Source organism: Astatotilapia calliptera, chromosome 7, assembly GCF_900246225.1.
Source record: "Astatotilapia calliptera chromosome 7, fAstCal1.2, whole genome shotgun sequence".
NCBI classification, from domain to species: Eukaryota; Metazoa; Chordata; class Actinopteri; order Cichliformes; family Cichlidae; genus Astatotilapia; species Astatotilapia calliptera.
Genome location: NC_039308.1, coordinates 41,926,273 through 41,951,415, shown reverse-complemented (window position 1 = coordinate 41,951,415; position 25,143 = coordinate 41,926,273). Strand labels below are relative to the sequence as shown.

The window sequence follows — 25,143 nt, the reverse complement described above, 5'->3', positions numbered from 1 at the left end:
AATAATGCTTTATGAATGTGGTTTTAAAGTGAAGAACGATTCCCAACAAAACATTGATGAACAAGAATGAAGTCAATGAAAATAGAAATAAAACTGTTTCAAACTTGGGTGCTTTACTCAAGCTGGACCTCCTGCTCTGCAGGAATAACTTACACATGAACACATACCAGACGCTAAAACACTACAGAGCGTCTGATGTGATAACTGTAAAAGTAATCCTTATCATTTTATCTTAAAAACTTGCAGGTAAAAAGTAAAATGTCACCATTCATATTACAAAGTAATCTAGCAGGAATGTTTGCTTTCATTGATTAGACTGGCTGACAGAGTACATCATTTGAAGTCACCATTAAACTTTTTTGCCCAAACTTTCTACAGCAGTACCTCCACCTCACCCACTGTACGGTCTAAACAGTGTCACCTGCTGGCACACAGTCATTGGCTGAAACAATTTCACCTGATTGTCACATGTAAGCCCATGAGGGTGGACACAAGGCAATCTTGCAAAAGGTAACGCAGAAAACACACAGCTTCCACATGATGTATGAGGCATGAAAAGTGCTGTCCCTAGCACACATTAGAAATTATGTATTGCATTCAATGGGAAATCACAAACTCAAACCTTTTTATAGAGTATGTGCGCTTGAGCTGAACAGTACAGATATTGACTTAAAAAAAAAAAAAATCATATTTTGAAAACCAACACTTTCTTACCTATAGAGGAAACCTCCAGAGCCAAGCCTTGCCAGTCAATATCTTTCTAATGCCGAGATGGTGGGACTACACACAGTAGCTCCATCTGCTCGCCCTCCACAGCTGACAGAGTTACAGACTGTAGATTGTGTAGCTGTTTGGGCCTACCCCATGTGGCAGCTGTGTGTTTTGGCAAAATGTATTTATTTATTATTAAATAAATTTATCCTCTACTTCTGTGTATAGTTTGGCAATTAAATGCCTTTCAATTTTACTATAGTAGCAGGCTGAATTGACAGTTCTGCACATTGGAGATGAATATTCAACTTGGAACGACATTTTTAAAAAATATAATGCAATCTAAAGGGAGACCCAGCAAACTGAAAACCAGTTATCTGAAGAGCACTTGCGATAAAAACAAAAAACGAACATATTCTTAATGCATTTATAGCTCCTAGTTTAGGTTGTGGTGACAAACATCTCCTCTTTAGCCTTCCAGCTGCGAGGTAAGAACCTAGTTAGCATGAAAGCAGCCAGTAAGAAAGAGACAGTGTTGGTATATCTCTATGGTCATTTTTTTCCCCTTTTTGTTACTACAATCTCAACTCCATAATAAATTAGAAAGAAACATACCAAAACAGCTCAAATGTTATTCAATGCAGAAGATCACAAGAGAAAAATCATTTGCAATTAGCTGCAACAAAAATAAAACTGTTTCAATTGGTCAGAGCAGCTCTGCTCAGAGACAGATCAACGGTGGGGGAGAAATTTTAAATATAGCTCTAACTTGAAGTGTCAGCCTGTTATGCAGCCAATAACAACAACATGGTGATTGGTTGATCATGAATCAGCTATTCCTCTCTGTGGTAATTCAACTTATGCTTCTGTATACATTTTCCTTTTATAAAATATTTTATTCATACAATCATTTCCTTAACCATCGCAACATTACTATTTAATTTTGGGAGTCAGGATATCAGTCACACATCACCTCCTAAGTACAATAGTATATAAACAAATGCAGAAAAAAAATTATTCCGTATCCATTTGAGTGTCTCTCATTTTACTTCTTAGTCCATCTTGTGTCTGTACACCTGTCTGCCCATTTGTCTTTCAGTGATGAGACGATGGGAGTATTGCTGGTCCTGATGGGGCATGTGGTTGGAACAGCTGTGAGCAGCAGCCTCTGCTGGCTGACCAGGAGAAAGGCCCTGCATGGCAGAACAGGCTGGCCATTGGCAGGCATTAAGTGACTCTCATGCTGGCCCGTTTACAGCTGGCTCAGAGGACACAGAACTTCTGTCGAGCCTAGAAAAGAGGAATGAGATATAGATACGGAACCTTTTGAAGACAGAAGGAAATATCACTCCATAAATGAAGACTATGAAGAGACTGATTATATTCTAATGAAATTCAAACTTGAATCACAAAGGCAGTCAGACTTACTTGGCCTCCTCTGTGGGGGACATTTCTTCCAGAGGACCATTGGGTAGCTCCACAATGGGCCGACATTTCTCACTACTTGCCAGGACATGAATAAGGAGAGAAACACAATATATTCAGTTTACAATACCAGAACATGTGAAACGGTTTAGAAAAGGCTGTAATGGAAATCAGCTCAAGATAATTTGTATCTTGCAGCAAAACAGTTTTGTCTTGTCATTTATCAATTCCTACACCTATAATTTCTTAAAAATAAATAAATTCCAGTCAATAGAGCAACTGACCAAGCTCTGATTGGCCAGGAGTTATACTGAACTTATTTTCTGGGTGCGATGCTCAACTCGACTTAAGAGGTTTAGTTACACGAGGAGATCACTCAGTCAGGATTTCTCCCCCAAACCCCAACTATCTCTAACTGTTGGCATAGAGCCCAAAGGAGCTGTCTGCCATGCAGTTTTAATACCTCATTCACTGAGCTGATGTAAAGCAGACTTTGAAGGTAATCTGGAACTATTCATAGACTTTAAATGACCTGCTTTCTGGAAAAGGTCTAATCCAATTGAAAAGGGAAGGAAAGAAGTTGTTTACTTTGTTGTTAGGCTAACTATTTTTTAATCAAAAGCAATTTACTAATTTTTAAATCACATCTTTTATTTTCCAGGCTCATATTTAACCAAAATGGAAAGGCCTGCAATTATTCACAGCTCAGAGAAACGTGGGGCACTGACATAGCTGCTAGATGCATCTGGATGGCGATATAACAGAAATGATGAATGTGATGATTCATTACTATTAATGCACTTGAAGTTATGAAGAAACATAATCTGACTATCAGATTCTGCAAGCACATCTGATAGTAGCAATGAATACTGCAAAGTCCTGCACATTTCAGGGACAAATGTGTGACGGACGACCGCTGAACACTGCAGAGCACGTGCCGACTCTGGCTTTTTATAAGACAAAAACAAACTTAAGTAGTGACTGTGAGACTGTGTGTGCTATATCTGACCCAGTTTTAGGACAGCAGGCTGTGGCTGAGCTGTTGATGCCTGCTCTCTCTGACTCCACATACTCCACTACTGAGTACTTCTCTGAAGAAGCAATCTTCTCTTCCTCACTGGAACACACAAGTACACAGCATATGCATTAATACATTGGTATGAATCCCTTCTAATTAGTCACTTTTTCCACAGAACCACACCAACCATTACAACAGTGAGATGTCAACAGTGAAGCATGCTGAACTGACTGACAGAAAGAACAGTAAAACAAAGGATGGTCATGTCGAAATGGAACACCTCTGATGTCTATGTAGGAAAAGCATCAAAATGTACAGCAAATGGAGAAAGTCAACAGATTGGATTGTTTAGCTATGATAGTCTTTACTTTGTTGCTAGCAAGCAAACAGTAAACAGGCCTAGAGACTGATTAGACCAAAATTGTTTGTACCAGCCGTCAGTCTTGCTTTGTCTCAGAGAACCACCAATCATCTTGATGAGGCCTCAATCAAACTAAAAACACTCACAAACATCCAAATCTATTCAAACATTTAAAAAGGTGCTATATAACGGGTACCCAGAATGTGTAAAATTAGAAAACAAATGTTTATGGTCTCCTGTTAAAAATCTGCAGTCAGTTACATGTTTTAAAAACAGAATTTTACAATTTCACAAAAACATTCAAACTCATATAGTCATGCTTGTGTAAATGTAATTTTAGTCAAGTACCAAAAAAGAGAAAACGTTACTTTCTGGAATTTATAGTACAGAAAAACAAATACATGTTGTTTTGAAATCTGATTCAATTAGCAACACATTAAAGCACAAATCTTTCTATTTGAATCTACCTCAGTTATTGTTATATTTAGAATGGTTGTATTTAGGGCTGTGCAATATGACCAAAATCTCATATACCGATATAATACATTTATCGTCCTGACAATGGTATAAATCACAAAAATGTAACATTTTATGTAAATTCTGGAATCTCGAGCAACTCAACTTGCGTGAAGTGTTTCCAGCTGGGCGTCCTTTACCTGGAGTCCAGTGTTTTAACCGATGCATGAAACTATACATTTTTAGACATAAGTTGTAACGGCCATCGTTTTCTTTCAAAGTTTGAGTCGAAGGTTTATTTTTTAGCACCTGACGGCTCTTTTTTGCTTCTCATCCGTAAACTTTCTGCATACCCTTTCACGTGATTCAGTTTATTTTGAAAAGTCTCAACAGGATCAAACAAGTGGACAGCGGAGCCACTCGATGGTTTTACCGTCGTTGTTGTTGCTAACAACAACAACAACAACAACACATAAAGACAGGCACTTGTCCGTCCGTAGTGTGGTTATATTAAATATAAGAGAAAGAGAGAACTTTAAGAAATTAAGATAGCCACTACAGTGATCATCAAAATGATGAAAAAATATTGCTGTAAACAGTTTATTTTACGACACCACGAAACAAACGATAGCGTAAAATGAAACGATAGACGTTTTTATATTGTCATCCGATATACATCGTTATATCGAACAGCCCTAGTTGTATTACAGCCAATATCAAATTTTGTTTTATTATGTGAAGAGTGAGCTGTGACGTGTACATGTTTTTATTCTGTATTAAAGTAGTTTTTCAGTCAGAATACAATCACCACATTTTGCTTTTGTATTTTGCAAAAGTAGTATTGTTTTTCTCTCTAATAAGTCACAATCGCAGGATGGACACACTGTCTATTTGCTAAAGCCAAAAAAATAAGGCAGCTATGGGAAAAGCACACCAATGAAACAAGCATATGGAGAAATATATTTAGAAAGCTGTATGTAACCAATAAAAATCCAACTGAGGCCACTTCAGAGAACTGGTTTCTACTTTGGGCCAATTTCATCTGGAACATTTCAGCCAAGAATGAGATTGTGTTGCAGTGTTAGAATAAAAGTAATCTGAATAAGATCAAGGCAAAATTAAAAAGGAAAAAAAAAAAACTGCACTAAAAAAAAAAGAAAAGAAAGAAAAGAAGAAAAACACACCTTTGATAAAAACACATGCAGAATGGAGATAATGAAATAAACAAACAAGGAGTTGAAACCAAAGAAGATCAAAATTCCGAAAGAAAAGTTGGTGGTTGACGTGACAACAAGACTACATCACGGCTGCAGGCTGATCTCTGATTGGCTGTACATACCGATAAGATTTCAACACTCTGAAGAAGACCACACCCACAACGCACAGCAAGAGAGAGAGGGGAAGCTCAGATTGTAAGTGTCGCTCAGTTCATTACACTGCTGTTATCAACTCAGGCAGACAGACAATATGATGCAGCATCAACAAAGGGACGGAAGGACAGAGGACAACCAACTTTAAAACCTGACTGTTCAGGAAACAAGGATTTCACCATGAAAGGGACTTTTTATGAGGCACTTTTTAAGCTTGTAGGACAGAAAAGTGGCATTCAAAACTTGGTATCCCCAGTTTGTGTAAGGCAAGACCTCAGTTACTTTGGATTTTTGAACATCAAATGGCTATCAAGGAGTAAAACACAAACAAACTAGTGTTCAAATATCAACCCCAATCCCCCCAAAATCCTATTTTCTGCTGTCCACATTATCATGTCACATTACACTAACCCATGACAGGGCACACAAATTAAATGTCACAGGATCTATAGTGGTTGTATCTAAAGTCTCAAAACACCAATAGTGTAAAGAACTTATGTTAGCTACAGTCACTACAGTCTAGACAGCGGAAGAAAGAATAGTCAGTGTTAAAAACTGAATCAGTTTATAGGCCCCTTTCTTTATGGCAGTGCAATGGACCAGGTCAAGTAGGAATCATTTATCAGATCAGCCTCTAATCCTCATTGAGGCACAGATAACTAAACTGGGATTGTATTCATAAATAAGTAAATTCTTAAAGTGATAACAATTTTTAAGAATTTACACTGACTACAGCCTAGTTAAGATGAGTTATTCACAAAGTAGGACTACCTCAGTAGCTTAAGAGTTTTTCTTCTGGCATGAAGCTACAATGAGCCAGCCCCGCATCCCATAAGACACACCAGTTAAAACCAGCCAACCCATGCCTATAATCACAGAATTCCAACTGGCACTGGCACCACTCTCATCACCATAAGTCTGAAGCGTAATTCTTTTGTGTGCAAGTGATTCTCGAACCTCTTGAAAACGGCGGTCTCAGTCTTGGCATCAACAGTGAGACTGACTGTTTCTTTCATGGAGCCATTGATGACCGTTTCTGTGATGCTGCGGTGCTCAGAGCTAGATGCTTCCTCCTCTGCCTTAGAGCTCCCACAATCACTAGGTGCAGAGGCAGCTGGAGAAGCCACACTCGTGCCCAACCAGCCATCACAGTCTGAGGGATGTTAAGAAATGTGACATTAGGTGTCAGGTCTAATCAATCAATCAACGTCAATTAGACTGATTTAGCATCAACAGCTACCTCAACATGGGTTACATTCACCCCTAATATAAGAAAGATATAAGAAATATAAGAAACATCATCAAGTTCAGGAAATTCTGGATACTTCCCTTGTCAGATGACAAGAATACTCAAGGACATGCATTTGTGCATATCTCACCTTCAGACTGCATGGGTGCGTTAACCCCTAAAGGGTCAATTGTTTCTATACTGGTTTCCATAGCAACAGGAGAGTTGCATCTCAGGGGGTCTTTGGGGCTGAAAAATAAATATAAATTTATAAAGCACTTTCAAGTTTCACGGCTATCTTAAACACAAATTATTTATTCCAGAAACTGCAACACTGCAGACAGAAAAACAGACCCACGGTAAGTCAGGACATCTTACTTGACAGGAGTGAAGTTGGAGAAATCAGCCCAGCCAGTTTCTGAGTTTGAGTTAGCTGCAGGAGAGGAGCTCCATGCTGTATCAGGGGAGGTGGAGGGAGAGGATGGAGCTGGGTTGCTGGGGTTGGAGTTTGAAGCTGTGGATGTACCCGTGTCCATAGGGATATCATCAAAATTTGCCGTCCACACTGGGCCTAAACAAACAAACAAAAACAACAAAAACAACCCCAAATATATACGTTTTAATTCACGCATAAACTGAAAATAACTCCAATTAATTACCATGATTAATTATTCGTGATTACACAATGCAATGCCTACATAGTGAGGGGTTTTAAAAAATAAAATTTAAAAAAAAAAGTAAAATACTGCCATTTTTTTTTTTTTACTGGCTCAGTGTTTGTTTGTTTTTTTATATAAATAAAAAAAACAACATAATTTATTGCTTATTGCGCAATTTATTGTTGATATTATTTAAATATGCTTTAGTATGTGAAAAAATACATACTAAAAACATGCCAGTTGGAAGCGGCCATTGTGGAGAAAATGAAAGCAACTGTTACTGATTCTTCGGGGTTGATCTAAAGGAGTTGATTTGATTATTCAGTCGAACTGGGAGGGGTTAAAACTCAGCTGACAGCAATCTACTGACCAGCAGTGAGATTTTACACTCTATAACTTTAAATTAATCTTAGTTTAATCTTGATCCTAAAATCAAGTTGAGGCAAAACATAAAATAAATAAAAACGCTTGTGACAATTTGTCATTAGGCTACCACTGTGTACTTTAGTCTTACATGTGGTTGTCTCAAAACCACTAACCTGTGTCAACTTCCATTCTGTCATCGTTGCTGGGGTTGGAAGCTTCAAACTGATCCCTCTTCACGTCCTCCTCCTCCGAGTCTGTGCTCTCCTCGCTGTCTGTGCTGCCTGAACTCCTGTGATGGACAGATCAAGTATTAGAATAAAGATCTGAGCTGTCCTCTTTATACTGTGAGTGAGATTAAAAATAAATAGATAAATAACTAAATAAATAACAGAATATACAATTCAGCAGGAATTGATATCAGGATTTTATTGATACAGCTTAAATAAACAGGCTGCTCTGGTGGCGTTTTGTAAAACAATTTATCTGTATATATGCTCCGATATGGAACTTACAGTTCACATAAACACATTTTTTTGTATTTTTGCATAATAAGTATGTAATGCTGGCCTTGTTGACCACTAAAATATGTATTCAGAGCCATACGACCTTCACCTTTCTCATTTCCCTCATCTTTCCATTGTGAATGAATTTGTGTGTGATTTACAACTAACACTGACAAACCTAGAGATGTTTCTTATCCAAGTACTGATGACATTATTCATATTATGTTGATTTTAAATATTATAACGATTATTATTACCATTGTATTAAAAATACTGAACTAACAAGCTGATAATACAAAGGTTTTTTGATGACTACAGCAATGGTGATACAACTACCACTTTTCTAAAGCAATCACACAAAAAGCAAAAAACTCTAAACACAACAAATTATCCTTAAACAAGACTAAAAAGTTTTACAAATAGCTTCTGACGTTGATGTTAATAAAAATGAATCACTATAAGATCAAATACAGTGTCCATATGAATTCATGAGAAAACCTGCTATATCATTCCTACCACTTGAATGTTTTAGTTGTTCAAAATCTGGTGGCACATGGTTCACATCCGTACCAGCTTGCTCTCACAGCACTACAACTATGCCCATGTTTGACTTGATAGTCCTGTTTAATGCTATCAAATGAAGGCAACCCCGCCCCCTTAATGAAAACATTAAGTAACAAATAATTTAAAAACAAGTGGAAAGATAGTATAATGAGGCCATTAAGGTTAATTCAGTAACTCAATTCAGTTCAGTTGCAAAAAAAAAAAATAAGTTCAGTTTCTTGGTGCATGTGTGTCTGACTCACCTGGGGCGTCTCTGTGCCTCTGGTGCAAAGGTGACATCTTTTTCATCCCAGATATCGTCTTCATCTGAACCAGCATCTTCAAACTGCTGGATTTTCTCCTTACAGCGTGCCTCAAACAAAGCGATATTTGCCTGGAGAAAATTTACACACATGTCAAAATTAGAGTGTCATCGGTTGTGCTTAAAGCACATGCACATACAAAGTAAAGTCTTACAGAACAAAACCCTAGGCTGTGAAGCATTCACTTAGAAAGCAGGCCTCAGGCATCTTTCACAGCATTATGCTGTCATTTCTTTTCCTGAAGAATACCTAGAGGCTTGTTTGAAGTACAAAAAAAAATTACTTCAAGGTTTGTATTCTACAGCAGTTTTATTTTCTCACTTTCTTGTCATCTGCTTCCAAATTAATATCAACATCAGGATATGCACATCATGCCTTTAAAAATATTTTAACTAATTCCAGAAGAGTTTTACTCTCAACATTATGAATTTTAGATTAATAATCAAAGTACTTACACTTTCATTTGTATTCAGTGAAAAATTGATGTCTGATATTCTATCAAAGGGAATACTGCAAGGTTAAAGAGAGAGAGTTTTATTGAGTTAGATTTGTTAGGCATCCACATACAGACAAGCAACAAATTAAAGGAAAAACCCCAGATTCCCTCCTACAATGGGGGAATCTTTTGGCCGTTGCTGTGGGAGACATTTTAGTTGTAGAGTGATCTTTTTTTTAAACCAGTGATGAAGCACTCCCAATGATGCAAGTTGTTGCCGAGATGTTAATGCTCCCATCCATAGGGAAAGAATGGCTTTAATAAGTATGACTGATGTGACTCAAACACCATGACCTTTAGTTGCCAGATTCAAAAGCCAGCTGAACTTTTGGCGTCATCAAAACGAGGGAATATCATTTGTGCTGCTTAACCACTGTGTAGAATTTCATAGACTTGGACAAACAATGCCAAGTCACACTGCTGGCACAACACCTTATCAAGACACTTGTTTTTCCTTTAACTCGTCTCCAAATGACCCCACACAGACAAATTCTAGGACACAGCAAAAGTTTGTTTAATATTTCAAGCAGCCAGTACAAAATAAACAACTTTTAATCACCACCTGATTCTTTATGTCCCCGTTCCATGTTTTAAACTGACCAAGCTAAGAAAAGTCTCTACTTTGATATTCTGATGTAGTCACATAAGATTTTGCTGAAAATTTACCGTCCACTAAGCAATCACTTTTTGCCCAAGCATGTTTTTTTTTTTTGTTGTTTTTTTTTTTATTGTTAGCCTAGTTCTAACAAAGATGAAAATACAATAAATATAAAACTCATCATGCATATTGCAGTTGGATATACACTATTGAAACAACTAATAATGAAGGAATTATCTATGTTTTTCACCTGTGTGACCACTTATAATAACTTGCCAACATCTGCCCTGTATACAATGCACTGTTCTTTTACAGCAAAGAAGCAGAGGTTTTATGCTGTGTACATCTCTACAGGAAAGTCAAGTCCTCTCTTTTTTTAGGCTACATCAGATATGTTCCAGGCATCATGATGGCACAGGAGGCACACCACTTTAGACACTTTAGATTAGCTAGAGCAGAAGCATTATCAGGTACATCAGTTAAAGACCTCAGTGAATAACAGCTTTATTTTCTAAAAGAGATCTCGCCAAATTTTCATTACACTAACATTAAATAATATTATGCTTAACAGAATTTGTAGAGGTCATGTCTGTGGTCAATGTGCATTTTCAGCCTTTCTGGGAAACATTCAATCACTGAGGTAGGTTGGTCAATGCTATGGGTCCATTGTATTTATGCATCCCCCATGTATGAGTCTTATGTTTCTAACAAGCATGCTTTTCGACAGGTGTTCATATAGCTACCTACTCAGAGCAGATCTTTTCTTCCTAAGCGCTTTACTGATGCCATTTTTTTTTTTTAAATTAAAGCGGAAGAAAAGAAAGTAAAAAGAAAAGTTATTCTTGTAACTAAAAGTTACAAGAATAACTTAAGGTCACCAGAAGCCTAAGATTATGTAAGAAAGCTGTACTTCACTGATCCACTCCCAGGCATTTTGAAAAACAAGTGACATAAAAGGCAAAACCACAAGCATGCCCATTCCAGCTCACCCTAAGAAAGACAGAAAAGAGGCGGCCCACGACAGCAGAAAAAGGTGGATATGATTTCTTCTTTGAGCCAATTTTTGCCTTTGACGTGATCATTGTACCAGGCTAATGATAAAGCATAAAATGGTGTCGCTGGTGATGACATTTCTTTCTATATAAAAATGAAAATCTAAATTACTCAGAAAAAAAAGCTTTATGCTTTTTAAATTGAGTTTAGGGCTAGAATGGAAATCCTTCACAAGCCAATGAATGACTCAAAATTAAGAAATTAAATTGAAGACCTTTATTTTAAAAGTCATATGCAAATATTCTATAACTGAATGAATTAACAGTGAAAAAAATGACCCACCAGCTTGTAGTGTAGTGTGCTGTACCTTTTGTGTTACATGGTAATACTTAAATAGCAAATGTAGGAAAAGTACTCACTCCACAACATCGTCCTGATCAGCAAACTCTTCGTCATTGAAGCCAAACTGCTCAATAAAATTGGACGTCATTTGTTGCATCTGATAATCAGAAAAGGCCTGGCAAAACCCAGGACCAACGATAATGATATACTCTTGGCTCTACACCAAAAATGTCATTACTTGCAGTACAAAGAACATGTATACACATACTATATTCACACACACATAACATACATTAGGATAGATGTTTAAAGTACATTCATTTTTGAATTTTCTACTGCTACACTGATGATAGAGTTATTGTGCAGGACCCATGGACACAGAGTACCCACTGAAATCAACAGCTGGCCAAGTCAAGGGGGAAGAAGAAAAAAAAACCCAAAACAAACAAAGTAACCTGATGCACTTTGGAGGACTTCAATTTCTCTTGTGAAGCATGAAGTGGACAAAATTTAAAAAGAAGTTGACATGTATGTACTGCACATTTAAATTTCCTAGGGTCTCCCCCCAATCATCAAAAACACTTTTGACAATAACTTTTAATATATAGAAGGTTTTGATTTGGCCCCCTAGGCAGAAAGGCTACCTCTACATGAGCTGGGTTTATGTGCCCATGGGTCTGCTTTGTGTGCCTTCATCCATTTGCATCTGTGTTTAAATCTTACTTGTTGAAGAGACGAGTCTTGGTGAAAACCACTCTCTTTAAAGTCCACCTCATCATCACTGGAAGAATGGATGTGGTGTGTATTTACCTGAGAAAACATGACATTTAATACAAAATGATCTCCTGCTTATGGAGTGCAAAGAGTGCCAAAATTAAATAACATAATCATTAAACTATAATTTCTGCTTACATTAAAATTAGAAGTACACTTTTATTAAAAATATAATTATTTCACCATTTTATCATCTCATGGTTCCTGTGCTACAGTGCGTCATGAAATACTGAAACTGTCACAGCAGGTTGTCAACAGACCCCAACATCTGACCTCACCTTTGACTGGAGGATAAACATTGGATAGAATTTACTTAAGTGCTATATACAGGTGATGCTTAGTTCATGCTTTGTTCCCAGGGAAATCAGTCTGGCTGACATTAAAGTTCAACTTCATAATAACTTACTGACTCTCAATGTCTTGCTGGACAGTATATTTTAAACTGAATCATTGGCTCATCTTTTCCTCATTTGTCCTAGCAGTTTATTTTCAATTAAAATTTACATTAAAAACATTTTAATGCTATGCCAAAACACTTTAGCTGTTAAATGGTTCAGCATGAAAACAAATCTGAAAGCTTTACTATTTTTCATGTTCGTGTTGTTACTCACCAAGTCAACAGTGTTTCTTTTGTTTGTGTCAGCCAGCTGTCCAGAAATAAAAGATTCCCATTTTTCTCGATCCTCTGCAGGGAGCTCTGTCACAGACATGAAATTTATATAGACACAGACACACACACACACACTACATCAACATAAAGAGCACAGCTATCAAAACTACTGGCAGAAGACAGTGCTACCCCCTGAGCCCCTTTACAACAAAGTAGAATAACAATGTTATTCTCAAATTATGGGTAAGCACATCTCTCACTTTATTTTCAGTTATGATTTTAGTGTCCAATAATTATAAAACCCAGATAATAAACAAAACATTCATGCTCCAAATTCTATTCCACAGTTTCTTGTGTTTTAAAGCCAGCTCTTCTCTTTCCCCTCACATGGAAGTGCTTTTTGTCCTTCCTAAAATACGAGTGTAACGAAGGGGAATATGAGCTAGGGTTTAGAAACGTTAGTGTGCTGATGATGATGTGTTCCTGGTCAGTATGAGACCTATCGATGATAAACCTACACTTTACAGGAAAGTAACAACACATGATGGTGCTAGATGAGCACTCAAAGAAATGTAATTCCTCACCAGAGATGAGCTGTTGTATTTGCGGCCCATTAGGGCCTTTGTCGCAGTTATGAACTATAGAGTTGGCTATTCTGGTCAGGTGACCCATGTAGCCTCGTCGCCGCCCACCTTCTGCCCTAAAACAAGGTTCAATAGTAGTATTAGCATATTTAATAGGGTGCTAGCGCCATGACCAATAAAACACAAGTATTATGCTTTTAGTGCAAACAAGAATACTTACTGTTCTTTCTCATTGGAGCTCCAGGCATCAATGATTCTCTGTATAAATTGGCACTTTTGAAACAGCTGGTGGAGAAAAACACAAGATACTAAATACACCAAAGAAATATCTGACAGACAGCTCACGTGACGTATAGTTAACTTCCAAGTCTGTTGCTCGTATAGGCCTGTATAAACAGGTTATGGACACATATACATATGTGTATTTATACACACACACACACACACACACACACACACACACACACACACACACACACTAAAAAAGTGTGGTTTTCCCCTTCTAGTATTTCAATCTTACATGTTTGATGAGGATGCTTTCCTTCACGTGTTCTGCCTCTGTGTCTGGTTGGATGTCTATGGGGGCAGGAGGCATAGCCAGTATCATGGCTGTACAGATTTCCACCTGAATGTGGAGGAAGTTGTTCCAGATGTATTTGAAATACATATCCTGTTGAGTAAAACAAAAACAAGTACAAAAGGAGACGCATTAATAATGGATTGGATTTATATAGCGCTTTTCAAGGCACCCCAAGTGCTTTACAATGCCACTATTCATTCACTCTCGCATTCACACACACTGGTGGAGGCAAGCTACGGTTGTAGCTACAGCTGCAGACTGGGGCAGACTGACAGCAGCGAGGCTGCCATATCGCGCCATTGGCCCCTCTGACCAACACCAGTAGGCAGTAGGGTAAAGTGTCTTGCCCAGGGACACAATGACCAGGACAGAGAGCCCGGGGATCGAACCGGCGACCTTCCGGTTACAGATGCGCTTCCCAACCCCCTGAGCCACGGGTCGCATTAGTAAACCGACGGACAGAATAAAACTAGGGGGAACCACAACCAAAGGTTTTTCAGGTTTTTTTTGCTGACATAGCTGACACAAACTATGAAGGAAAAAATCTGTCATGTCTCCTCACAGGCAGAGATCTTATATCCGGATCATGGTGGACATGTAGGCTCCCTGTGCATTGCCACTATACATGACAAGTGATAACTGGATGGCCAGATTTAAGCTAAGTATTTTTTTTTATTAAAAAAAAAAAAAAAAAAACAAAAAAACCACGAAATACTGAAAAGCGATGTGTTGTGTGTCGTGCATTATGAATGATGCAGGCCGTTTGAAAATTCAGGCCAGCCACATTGCTAAAAAATAAAATCCAAAACAACAAAAAGTTAAATCATCCATTTTCTTCTGCTTATCTGGGGTTGGGCAGCGGGGAAGTCCAGACCACTCTCTTATCAGCCACCTCTTCCAGTTTGCCAACAATGCTCCATCTGGTGGCAGATGGCTGCATAACATCGGGATGCAACAATTTACTGGGATTGGACATTGACTTGAATGGTGTGGAAGTTTGAAGTGTAGGGATAAAACTTTCTGTTAATTGTGCAAGTTAGGATTTTCAGATTTAGACCAAAAACTCTGAACTGGACTTCTATGGAAAATTTATGCCCCAAAAAATTTTCAGAAAACTTTTGAACTTGTCTAAGATCGAAATTCATTGCATTTATTGTAGTCTCCGCCCCCACACCACACACCCTAAAAAGAAGATAGTACTTACTAGTATAACTCCAAGTGTGTTGAGGTTAATTAGTTCTGTATTGATGCTGTGTGTGTTGCTCTGCAACAGACTGGCGACCAGTCTGACCACATTGAGCCTGGTGTTGCCCACTGGAGGGTCCAGAACCCCCCATGTTGTCTTCATCATATTCTTCTGATGGTGGGAAGCAAAGTGTTTATCTTAACTACAAATGTCATTTTCCTTGGGATAAATAAAGTATTATCAATCAATCAATATTTGCAGACTTGGCCTGAAAAATATAACATAGTCCACCTATCTTCAACCTACAATCTGCAAATCTGCAAACAGAGCAATAGTCACAGCTGTAAATAGTCTTTACCTTTGGAGGTTCGAGTAGCAGCTGGTGAAAATCTTTGAGTCTGGGTCTCACAGCCTCGAGGATGCTGTGGTTCACTGAGAATGATGGATGAGACATCCCTGGGGGGCACTCCATATGACCCTCAAACCTACAACACATGTCCAGTCACATGAACTAGTGCAAAAAAGAAAACAAAACAATGTTGCCTTGCCAGTACAGTTTGGACCATGATTCAGACTGGGACTATATGATTTAAGGATCCAAATAGGAGAAGTAAACTTTGTATACTGCAATAAAGACAGAAAGAATGTTTGCGGTATTTAGCTCCCCATTTCAAGCGGTATTGTGTTGCTTAAAAATTGTTTAAAAATTGATTTATTTTAAAATCTCCACCCATGTCAAATTAAAAATATCAACTGGCAGATGAAAGGACAAGACATACGCTGGTCTCCTCGTCTCAAACAATGTGAGCAGGATCTGGATAACGCTGACAATTGCAGACTCGTTCTTTTCCTTGTCGAAGATATTAGAGAGCAGCTGCTCTACTGTCTCCTGCCTGAAGAGGAAGATAACAGACACTTAAATGAGGGAAAGCAGGTTTTTTGCATGGCAGAAAATGACAATGAAATCGAACAAAAACAAAGATAGACACAAGAGAATGATTTAAAGTTTGATCTGGTTGATCGTTATCAAAATTCACACCAATTATCTTATATCTGAGTTCAAAGGTTACGTCACAGTAAAACAAGAGCACTCAGAGCGTAACTCCCCAAAAGGACAAGGGCTATACTAAATGACACTTTTATTACAATACATTCCCTCTTATTGGGTCACTGCAATGCCATAGGGTGTTGTACTGAAAAAAATAAAGTGTGTTGTACAGCTCTCTGCATGCCCTTTCATATGATATGGGGTTTTTTTGTTTTGTTTTTTTACAGCATCAACTTTGACCTTGGGCACTAACAATGAAGATCAAGGTCTAATACTTAGCCAACCCAGGTACTCATGTCCCCCAAGGACTAGGATATTGTTGTGAAGTATCCATAAAAATTACTGGCTCATATAAAGTTTTCACTGATATTTTCACATTTGGTGTGACCCTGACCCAATTTCACCAAAATTAAATCAGCTCGAGCTGTTTTTGGTATCATCGTAACACAACTGAAAATGAGATTTCGGAAACCAGACTGCTAACAAACAGGAAGACAAACAAACAAACTGAACCAACGACGTACTCATAGATAGTTTTATTCTGTACAATACTGACAAGTTCTCGTAAAGAAGCAAATACATACTTTTCAAGTGTGGACAGAAGTGGATCAGGTTCTGAAGAGCCCTGCACCTGGAACATCTGGTCTCTGCTCAGTCTAATGATCTCACAGAGTGACTGTGATGCATTGGAGTGTCTCTGTTTTCAAGAAGAAAAAAAATAAATAAAACACTGCTAACCAGCTTAAAAAAAAAAAAAAAAAAAAAAAAAAAGCCCTCCAGTCTTGTATTTCCCTCCTGCTAGCTGACCAGGAGGCTATTTGTTGCAGCCCTCGATCAGTGAGCCAACTCTCCAATGAGGCTCTCATCCCACAGTCAAATAGAATGACTGAAAGTGCAGGGAAGAAATTCCCATCGGGAGAAACCCCCACCCCAACACCGCCTCTCACCGAGGGCACATAGGTACAGAGCCCAGCACCCCTCCAGGTGACTTTCTGCACTTTATATAGTATTGTTTAATATTGGTAAATATTACATCTGAATGTCTTCAATGATTAAATAAGTACCAGTATACTTCCTGACGAATACCCTGGTGAATACCGGAAGTACAGGGCAAAATATGTAAGAAACTCACATCTTCATCTTGAGAAGGTTGTATCATCTCCACCAGTCTCTGAATCACTTTCTCCTCATTCAGCCACTAATAGAAACAAAGAACTTTGTCAGGAAATCATAAAATTTCATTATTAAATAAAAAGGCTTCACAACGTTTCACCCTTTGCTGTCCACTTCATTCCTTAACATCAACTGAGAACGGTTAATAAACTATACCAGATGGCAATATAATTTAATGTGGACTGTAATATTCTAGTGTAAACTGCCTGAGAGGATATCATTTTTAGCAAAGGAGGGAACCATTTTGTTGTTACCCACATTGAGAACATCTTGTCGTAGCTGCTGTGGTTCGATGCAGGTGAGCATCCTGAGCAGCAAGTCCATGATCGCAGAGGTCCCGATGTGTTTTATCATCAAGTCTACAAAGTCTTCCTGCTTCCTCAAAAAATCAACTATCTTTAAATAAAAACAAGACAAGGTTTTGTCATACCGATTTAAACAGACTTTGTTACACCTATAAGTAGCAAAGCATTTTATCCTCTCAGTATTTTTACATGTTGGCATCATTGGTGAAAAGAAATAAATTAATAAATAAAAATCCTACCTGTTCAGGCTTGCGTCCTATAAGAATAGAAAGAACTTTGGAGAAGAAGCTGGCCAGGAGGGGGTTGAGGGGCGGCTCATTTTGGAGGAAACTGTACAATTTCATCAGCAGTTTTTCATCTTCTCCTAGTCTGTCATTGATCTGGCTCACATCTGATGTAAGCAGCTCACATGATATGTTGGGATACCTGAGGGGTTTAAAAAAAAAAGAAAGAAAAAAAAAAAGGCCCTTTTAGAGTTTTTCCAATAGTTACAGCACTGCTCATTACAAAGCAGATAAATATTTAAATGCAGGAAATTCTAGAGGTATGAGTTCTTCTCAAAGTTATATCCAACCAGAGATCAAGAGTTTAAGTTTAGTTGCTTCATTTCACCAGTTTATTTTGAGAAAACACTAAATTACAGCAGCACTGCCACCATCGGTTCTGTAAGTAGTGTAACAGGAATTTTCTACAAACCTCAGTTATACTGGTACACCAGACAGAATCAAACTTTTTTCTTCAGATTTCCATATTTCAAAAAACAATTTGAACAACAGATCAAAACAAGTGTAGATAATTCTCCTGTGAATTCATATAGCTCAAGTGGGAGCCATATGTCCAAGTAATACCATAGTATTTAAAGCAATGAGTGATTTTAAAGCAGACTACTGGATGTGAAGCTTTCCCAACTGGATTTTCCCACATAATCAGAAGTTTGGGGAAAAGCTCCCAAATCTCAGTTTGACCAATTTCTTCCGGCCTTGTGAACAAACTTGCTAACATTTCAACTTTTGTGGACATGTCAGCAGTTTGCTAGACACTGGAGTTACGCAACTTTGATTTAGCACCACAGATAAGTTTACAGAAAAACTACATCCTGTAGGTTAAATGTTCCTGATGTCAACATACATCTTCGTCAAACTGTGAAATTAATAACCATTTCCTTACTTGTATTTAACCTTTTCCTCAACATCAGTACTGGGTTCCTGTGTGATAAAGGTAACCAGGTCCTCCATACACTGTGGTCTCAGCAGGAAGTCCACAAGTTTGTGATTCTGGGCCTTGCACTCCTGCAGGACATCATCCTCATCCATTACCTCTGTAAGCGTCACATCCTCCTTCTCCAGCAGTGTGTCAATGTGGGATGTGGTGTGGAGGTCAAATTTCCAAAACATGTTGGTTCTTTAATACATACATACATACATATATATGAAAAAAGGACACAAATATGTTAAAACAGATTGTGGGCAAAAGTGAGTCATTAAAATGAGCACAAAAATGAAACATTATCAATCGAGATTCATCTAAGGGGCAATGATTTACTAAGGGATCACTCAATAATCGAGTAACAGTTCTTATTTCAGCTCACCTGTGAGTATGTTGGAGTCCTCACAGCAAAGCTCAGGTTAAAAAGAGGTTTGTTCTAGTCTTTGGGAGTTGTGGCCCATTCCAGGCTGACCAGACGGATGGGCAAGCAGGCAGATAGTGGTAATGGACACACTCACAAAAAGCGCACATACAGCAGTTCAACACGAACACACCTGTGGGAGAAAGACAAAAGCAGATGGGCATATATTAGGGCTGTGCGATATGACCAAAGTCTCATATCCCGATATAAGACACTTATCGTCCCGACACAGATATATATCACAAAAATTTTACATTTTCTGTAAATTCTGTGAATCTCGGGCAACTCGACTTGAGTGAAGTGTTTTCAGCTGGCGTCGTGTACCTGGAGTCCAGTGTTACATAAGTTGAAACAGCCACAGTTTTCTTTGTGAGTATTTATTACACGGCGTGCTGCGGGGGAAAGCCATCAAATCCGACTTTTTTTGACCCCATGCGACGCATATCCGATCATGGTATAACAGTTTGAACAGCACAAATCCAATTTTTTCAAATCCGACCTGGGTCACGTCGTATTTAGGGCTGCCACAAACGATTATTCTGATAGTCGACTAGTCACCAATTAATTTTGCGATTAGTCGACTAATCAGATCATCATCCATTGAACGTAAAACGTACAGCTTATTGCACCAGCAGCATCTGCTCTTATATAACTATCATTTGCTTACAGCTTTAAGTGTGTAAGGTCTGTGCTAACTAACAATAAAGACAAGATGATAGTTTATTAAATTTGCAGATTGTTTCGGTGAAGTTTAATAAACTCCTTGCTATCTAAAATATAACAGGACACCGGAGTATATTCTCGAGCATCTCACACTTCTGATAATCAGCTGTCTGCTTGACGTTTATTCAGCTGTGTAAAAACTTTAATCTCAGCCAAACCGATTTACTCAGGAACAAATAAAACACTGAAAGAAAGCCAAACAATAACATTTTTAAGTTATCTAAGTGACTTATATATCATGTTTAACCTGAGTAGCGAAAGACGGCGGTGGGTTTGAAAACGATTTGCCGGGAGTCCGGTGTTCTCACGGCTCTAGCGAGCCTAGCCCCCGGCTAGCTATAGAGCTAGTGGGTAACAGACGTCTCAGAAAACGTCGGAGCGCTTTTGAAAATATTTGGCGTCTTGATAAACTGAGCAGATATTTGAGGTTTACACAGCTACATTCTCGCCTGAAAATATGTTAAACGTTTATTTTGTGACCCAGAAAGAATAATAAGAGTAATATTAAAACTAACTAGCTGCCGCCATTGTTGGAAACTGAGCTGGGCCGCGCTATGAATTCTGGGACACAGCTTCTTCTTCTTCGGGGTTTAACGGCAGCTGGCATCCTTGTACATGCAGTGCTGCCATCTTCTGTTTCAGTCCGTTATTACACTCTTAAATCCTGCTACTTATTCCTGCGTCTTTTGGGATCTTACAAAGCTTCAAACGACGCGTCGACTATTAAACCAGTCGACGACGATTTTGATAGTCGATGTAATCGTGACTAGTCGACTAATCGTGGCAGCCCTAGTCGCATTAAATCAGTCTTTTATGTCACTGACACAAGACAGACGCCAATTATCAGCGCCGGAGAAGACAATCAAAAAGACATTGTGAACGCTTCCTGGCCATCCAGTGAACAACCGGACCAAAAAAAAAAAAAAAAAATCAGAATTGAGCATTAAGACCTCCAGTGTGAACTTAGCCTTATAGTCAGCAGCATTTAGAAGTGCTTACATAACTTAAAGGCTTTAAGAATGCCCCCACCCAACATTTGGATCAGATATCCATCTCATCCTGACTTAAAAACCTGGACAGGATAGTGGTGACAACCTCCTGATCCATTTTACATTGTTCTGTGTTTACTACACACTGGTTGCTACAGAGAGCTATCATAACGTGGAGAATGCCAACAGGAAAGAACCAGCATTTTGGAGACATTTTACTGCTGCTACACAGATTTTCTTTACATGTTTGGAATAGGTTTTTTTTTTTTTTTTAAATTAAACAGTGGTCAAGTGAGTCAAAGAGACAATGTCAATGATGTATCAGTAGCCCACCTAAGGCCCAAGATGACTACCAGCTGAGGCTAACCAGCTGGCATTAAACACCAATAATAAGAAATCTACAATAACTTACATGCATTTAGAAATCTCACACATACAAAGAGCGACCTTTCTCTAGTTAAAGAACAAAAAGGCACAAATTCTCAATTATTACTATTTTAACCGTTCATTTTATATAAAAATAAATAAACTCCCCAGTCTCTTTCTCATCACCAACTGGGTATGAAGACTTGCATCTAGGCTAACATGATTCTACTACTTCATCTGTGCCTCATAATTAGAACTAGGCAATAAAACCAATTAATTATCGTGCAAAAAACTTTTTAATAGCAATATAAAACATGGTCATTATTAGGGCTGGGCCATATTATACCGTTCACGGTAATACCGGTATAATGTTAGGCAACGATAGGAAAATGAAATACCGCAATAGAATATGAGTAAAACGTGCATGTGCAGAGCCTTTGTTTTCATACGCACATGGCCGATTGTTGAGTGAAACAGATGAACCAGAATTGGTTTGTAAAAATGGTGCAACTTCAGTGATGTGGAACTGGTTTGGTGTTTGTCCGTCAGATGCAAAAGATGCAAGCGGCCGTCGTTATTGTCGTATTTGTCGGACTAAGATGCTCTTAAATCTGGGAGTAATCTGGGTCCTAAACTCCGTATCGTTCAGGTCAAACGAACACTGCAGCATCACTGAGAGTTAAAAACTGTCTAAATTCTTTCATCTTTAATAAAACGATCAGCATTGCTGCTTTACCAGGTGTAACTATGAAGTTTAACTTCCAGGCATCCATGAAAACAAAATTTATTACATTTAACAGAGTTAGAAGTTAGCAGGAAGCTAGCGGAAGTTAGCTCGCTAGTTACCTAAGCATGATATAGCATGTTCTGACTGAGAGATTTCTGAAAAAAATCAAACGTACAGCTCTGCTATCACTTCAAACATAAATGAAGACAGGAAACTAAACAGCAGTGACATTTGTAGGGTTACTGAAGTTGGGCTAGCTGGTATATAATGATGTGCTACGTGATCGCTAGCGACACAGCTATGTTAGCATAACATAAACAGTGAAGCTGGAGGACGAACACTAACACTTTTCCACTTATAAAAGTTAACGTGAAGGTTCCTCATGGTTAGAGACAAATGCAATCGCATGGCAGGATGCTGTAAACGGACCAAACTTCAGTCAGGAGAACAACTGAGATAATCCATCCACAATACGAGGTTAGTCATTAATATACTGCAACAACATGGGAATAGAGCAGCTGCCAGAGAATTCAACATTAATGAATCAATGGTACAGAAGTAGAGGAAGCAAAAGAATGAGTTTAATAAAGTTTGATTTATCTGACTGCTTTGTTTCGCTTAATGTGCCTTATAATCCCGTGCACCTTATGGTCCGAAAAATAAGTACTGCACACTGCAGTTTAATGTTGCAAAGCACCTCTTTTTAACTTCAGTGGATATTATACATGGTTATGCTCAGGATATGTCAGCCCATTTCTACTGGAAATGCCTTTTGGTTAAACTTTCAGCAAGGAATTTGCATTTGCACTGTTACATTTTTATAAAGCTTTAATGTACATAAAAACCAGCTTCTTGTTTAAGTGAAAATAAATGGAAGGTTGTCTTTTTGCGCTAGTAATGTTGTGGAGTTGTATTTTGACTCGCATCAATTATATCGTCAGTTATATCGTTATCGCAAATTTTCAAATATATATCATGATAAATATTTTTGGCCATATCGCCCTGCTCTAGTCATTATAAAAGTGACAGCTCATTCAATCCATGTTTTGACAGACAATATGAAAAGCCAATGACAATGCCTGAAGTGCTGCTATTGGCTGGAATTAAACTAAGCTGCAATGTCCTGGTTTTTCCCATGTTAAGAATGTGTATAATACGAATACTCTGAAGGAAATGCTCTTATTTGTATACGTTTTTCAGTTTTTGTTGTCAAACAACTTCATGAACATGCAATAAAGATATGAAAAAGTGACAAACAATACCCATCAAGACCAATGTAAATACCCTCTATTTTCAAGCCATCTTTCAGTCCACTTTTCTTCAATGATAGAGCCCTGACTTAATGATATGATTATGATGTCTGATTAAATCCCTGTGAAAATTTGTCAAAATCTTAGCTTTTCTCTGATTTCATCTATATTCACGTAAGTTTGAAGTTACATTAAACTAAAGCTTCTTGTTAGCAACTATTCTGAAAATTTGTTGTTGACACTCTTGAGATGTGTGCCAGTTCGGTACATTACTGTAGAGAGGTATTAATCCATTCCCATTTCTTTTTATTTTGCTTTCAAGGAGGTAAACCTTCTTTTAATTTTTAAACTAACTTTGAGCAGTACTTCTCCAGATAAATCGCTTAGCAAAGACCTAATTTAAATTGTATGCATCTTTAAACACTTTGTGACTAGCAGTCTCTCATCATTTGACCTATTCATTGATTCCCCACCTAAAAGGTCTAATTACCCGTTCTGTACCACAGACAACCTATAATCACAAGCTCACCCACTGTACAAAGCACCTTCCTACTTATATTCAGAACAGTGACTTGTTACCAAGAGACTGTAGCAACTGCGTGTAATAAACATAGAGGATACCGGCTGCTGTGACTCCCCAAACTACTTTGACAAATCAAGTGCGGCTAGACATCTGGATGCCGATTATATTTCTGCTATTATGAATTTTGTGTTAACTCAGCAATGCAACTGACACAAAAACTGCACTACACTCACACTATAAAACGCCTATATTTTGATAAAACTATCACTCCCCAAAACAGCTGAACATACGCCATAGAGCGAAAATAATAAAAATACCGTAGGCACATAAACATTACGAGCCCGTAATAAAATCAATCTAAATATCCACTCTACCTACATTTCAGGCCTATGTAGTACAACTATACACATGCAATAAGATATCACATTTTAGCTGGGTGGCAATACTTAGTATTCACCCAGAATCACCTGGTTCATCTGGGCTTGACTATCTGTTCCGAACCAACAGACTGAGCAGTTTAAAAAAAATAATAAGAATTTCCTTAAGTATGTGTAAAGGCAGTCATTTAACGCAATCGTTATTGGCTGTATTTAATTTCAGCTAACCAACCTTCGAAGGCAAAGTTAACGGTTAGCTTTAATTTCGGCTAAACACGAATCAAAACAGCAGCCTTTTTAATTCACGTCATTACCAGTTCGTTTACATCCTAAGGCCCAAACCTATCTACCACTAACGGTGCAGGCGTTAAAGACAACACACCGGTACAAGGAACGTCACTAGCTATTGTTAGCTAACCCCGTGCTATCGAACTCAACCAGTTACCCTAATATATGTCACATATGAGGGTAATATTAACTGGCTGACAGGTTTGACAATAAAATCAAAATATGATCCCGAGGTACCTTAAAACACTAATGTGTCATGTTAACGTTAGCCTCCTCTTAGCTTAAAAAAACCACAGCCTGACAGCGCAGTGATAAGATGGCCAAGTATGCTCTTTGCTAGCCAGCTAACGTTAGCCGGCTATCTAAAGACTGCTGGCTAATCGTCTCTTCAGCACCAAGTGTATGAGCTTGCAGTTGTACCTACCAATAGACAAGGGTAAACACCGACTCTCCAGCATGTAGCTTATCTTAACATTAGCCTCGGACCTTAGCGATACTAAGACAGAGCTAAGATGAAATTTTGGCAAGGAAAATAAAGCGTTTAAAACTGTTTCTAACAGGCGCGAAAATGTAGACCTTCGGAGAGCACTTTTCAAGATGGCGGTTCCGTCAACTTCATCG

General features: G+C 38.2%; 1 protein-coding gene across 7 annotated transcripts; it reads right to left on the bottom strand.

The window, feature by feature from the left end:
* Nucleotides 1-92: 92 nt before the first annotated feature.
* Nucleotides 93-25,127, bottom strand: ppp6r3 (protein phosphatase 6, regulatory subunit 3). Of its 7 annotated transcripts, none has more exons than XM_026174825.1 (26): nucleotides 24,947-25,127; nucleotides 19,241-19,412; nucleotides 18,820-19,053; nucleotides 17,892-18,078; nucleotides 17,606-17,743; nucleotides 17,307-17,372; nucleotides 16,759-16,871; nucleotides 15,906-16,019; nucleotides 15,485-15,611; nucleotides 15,145-15,297; nucleotides 13,881-14,030; nucleotides 13,581-13,645; nucleotides 13,361-13,476; nucleotides 12,778-12,863; nucleotides 12,116-12,202; nucleotides 11,470-11,567; nucleotides 9,419-9,473; nucleotides 8,904-9,034; nucleotides 7,768-7,883; nucleotides 6,948-7,140; nucleotides 6,721-6,818; nucleotides 6,299-6,494; nucleotides 5,311-5,328; nucleotides 3,146-3,253; nucleotides 2,140-2,214; nucleotides 93-2,001 (listed from the first exon to the last, which is right to left on the bottom strand). In XM_026174825.1, the coding sequence occupies exons 3-26, from the start codon at nucleotides 19,044-19,046 to the stop codon at nucleotides 1,950-1,952; spliced, it is 2,769 nt and encodes a 922-aa protein (XP_026030610.1). In that variant the 5' UTR covers nucleotides 19,047-19,053; nucleotides 19,241-19,412; nucleotides 24,947-25,127; the 3' UTR covers nucleotides 93-1,949. The 7 variants fall into 7 exon arrangements, with proteins under 7 accessions (XP_026030610.1, XP_026030611.1, XP_026030613.1 ...); XM_026174826.1 differs by having other exon boundaries at nucleotides 2,140-2,211; XM_026174828.1 differs by having other exon boundaries at nucleotides 11,470-11,549.
* Between the last annotated feature and the right edge of the window lie 16 nt (nucleotides 25,128-25,143).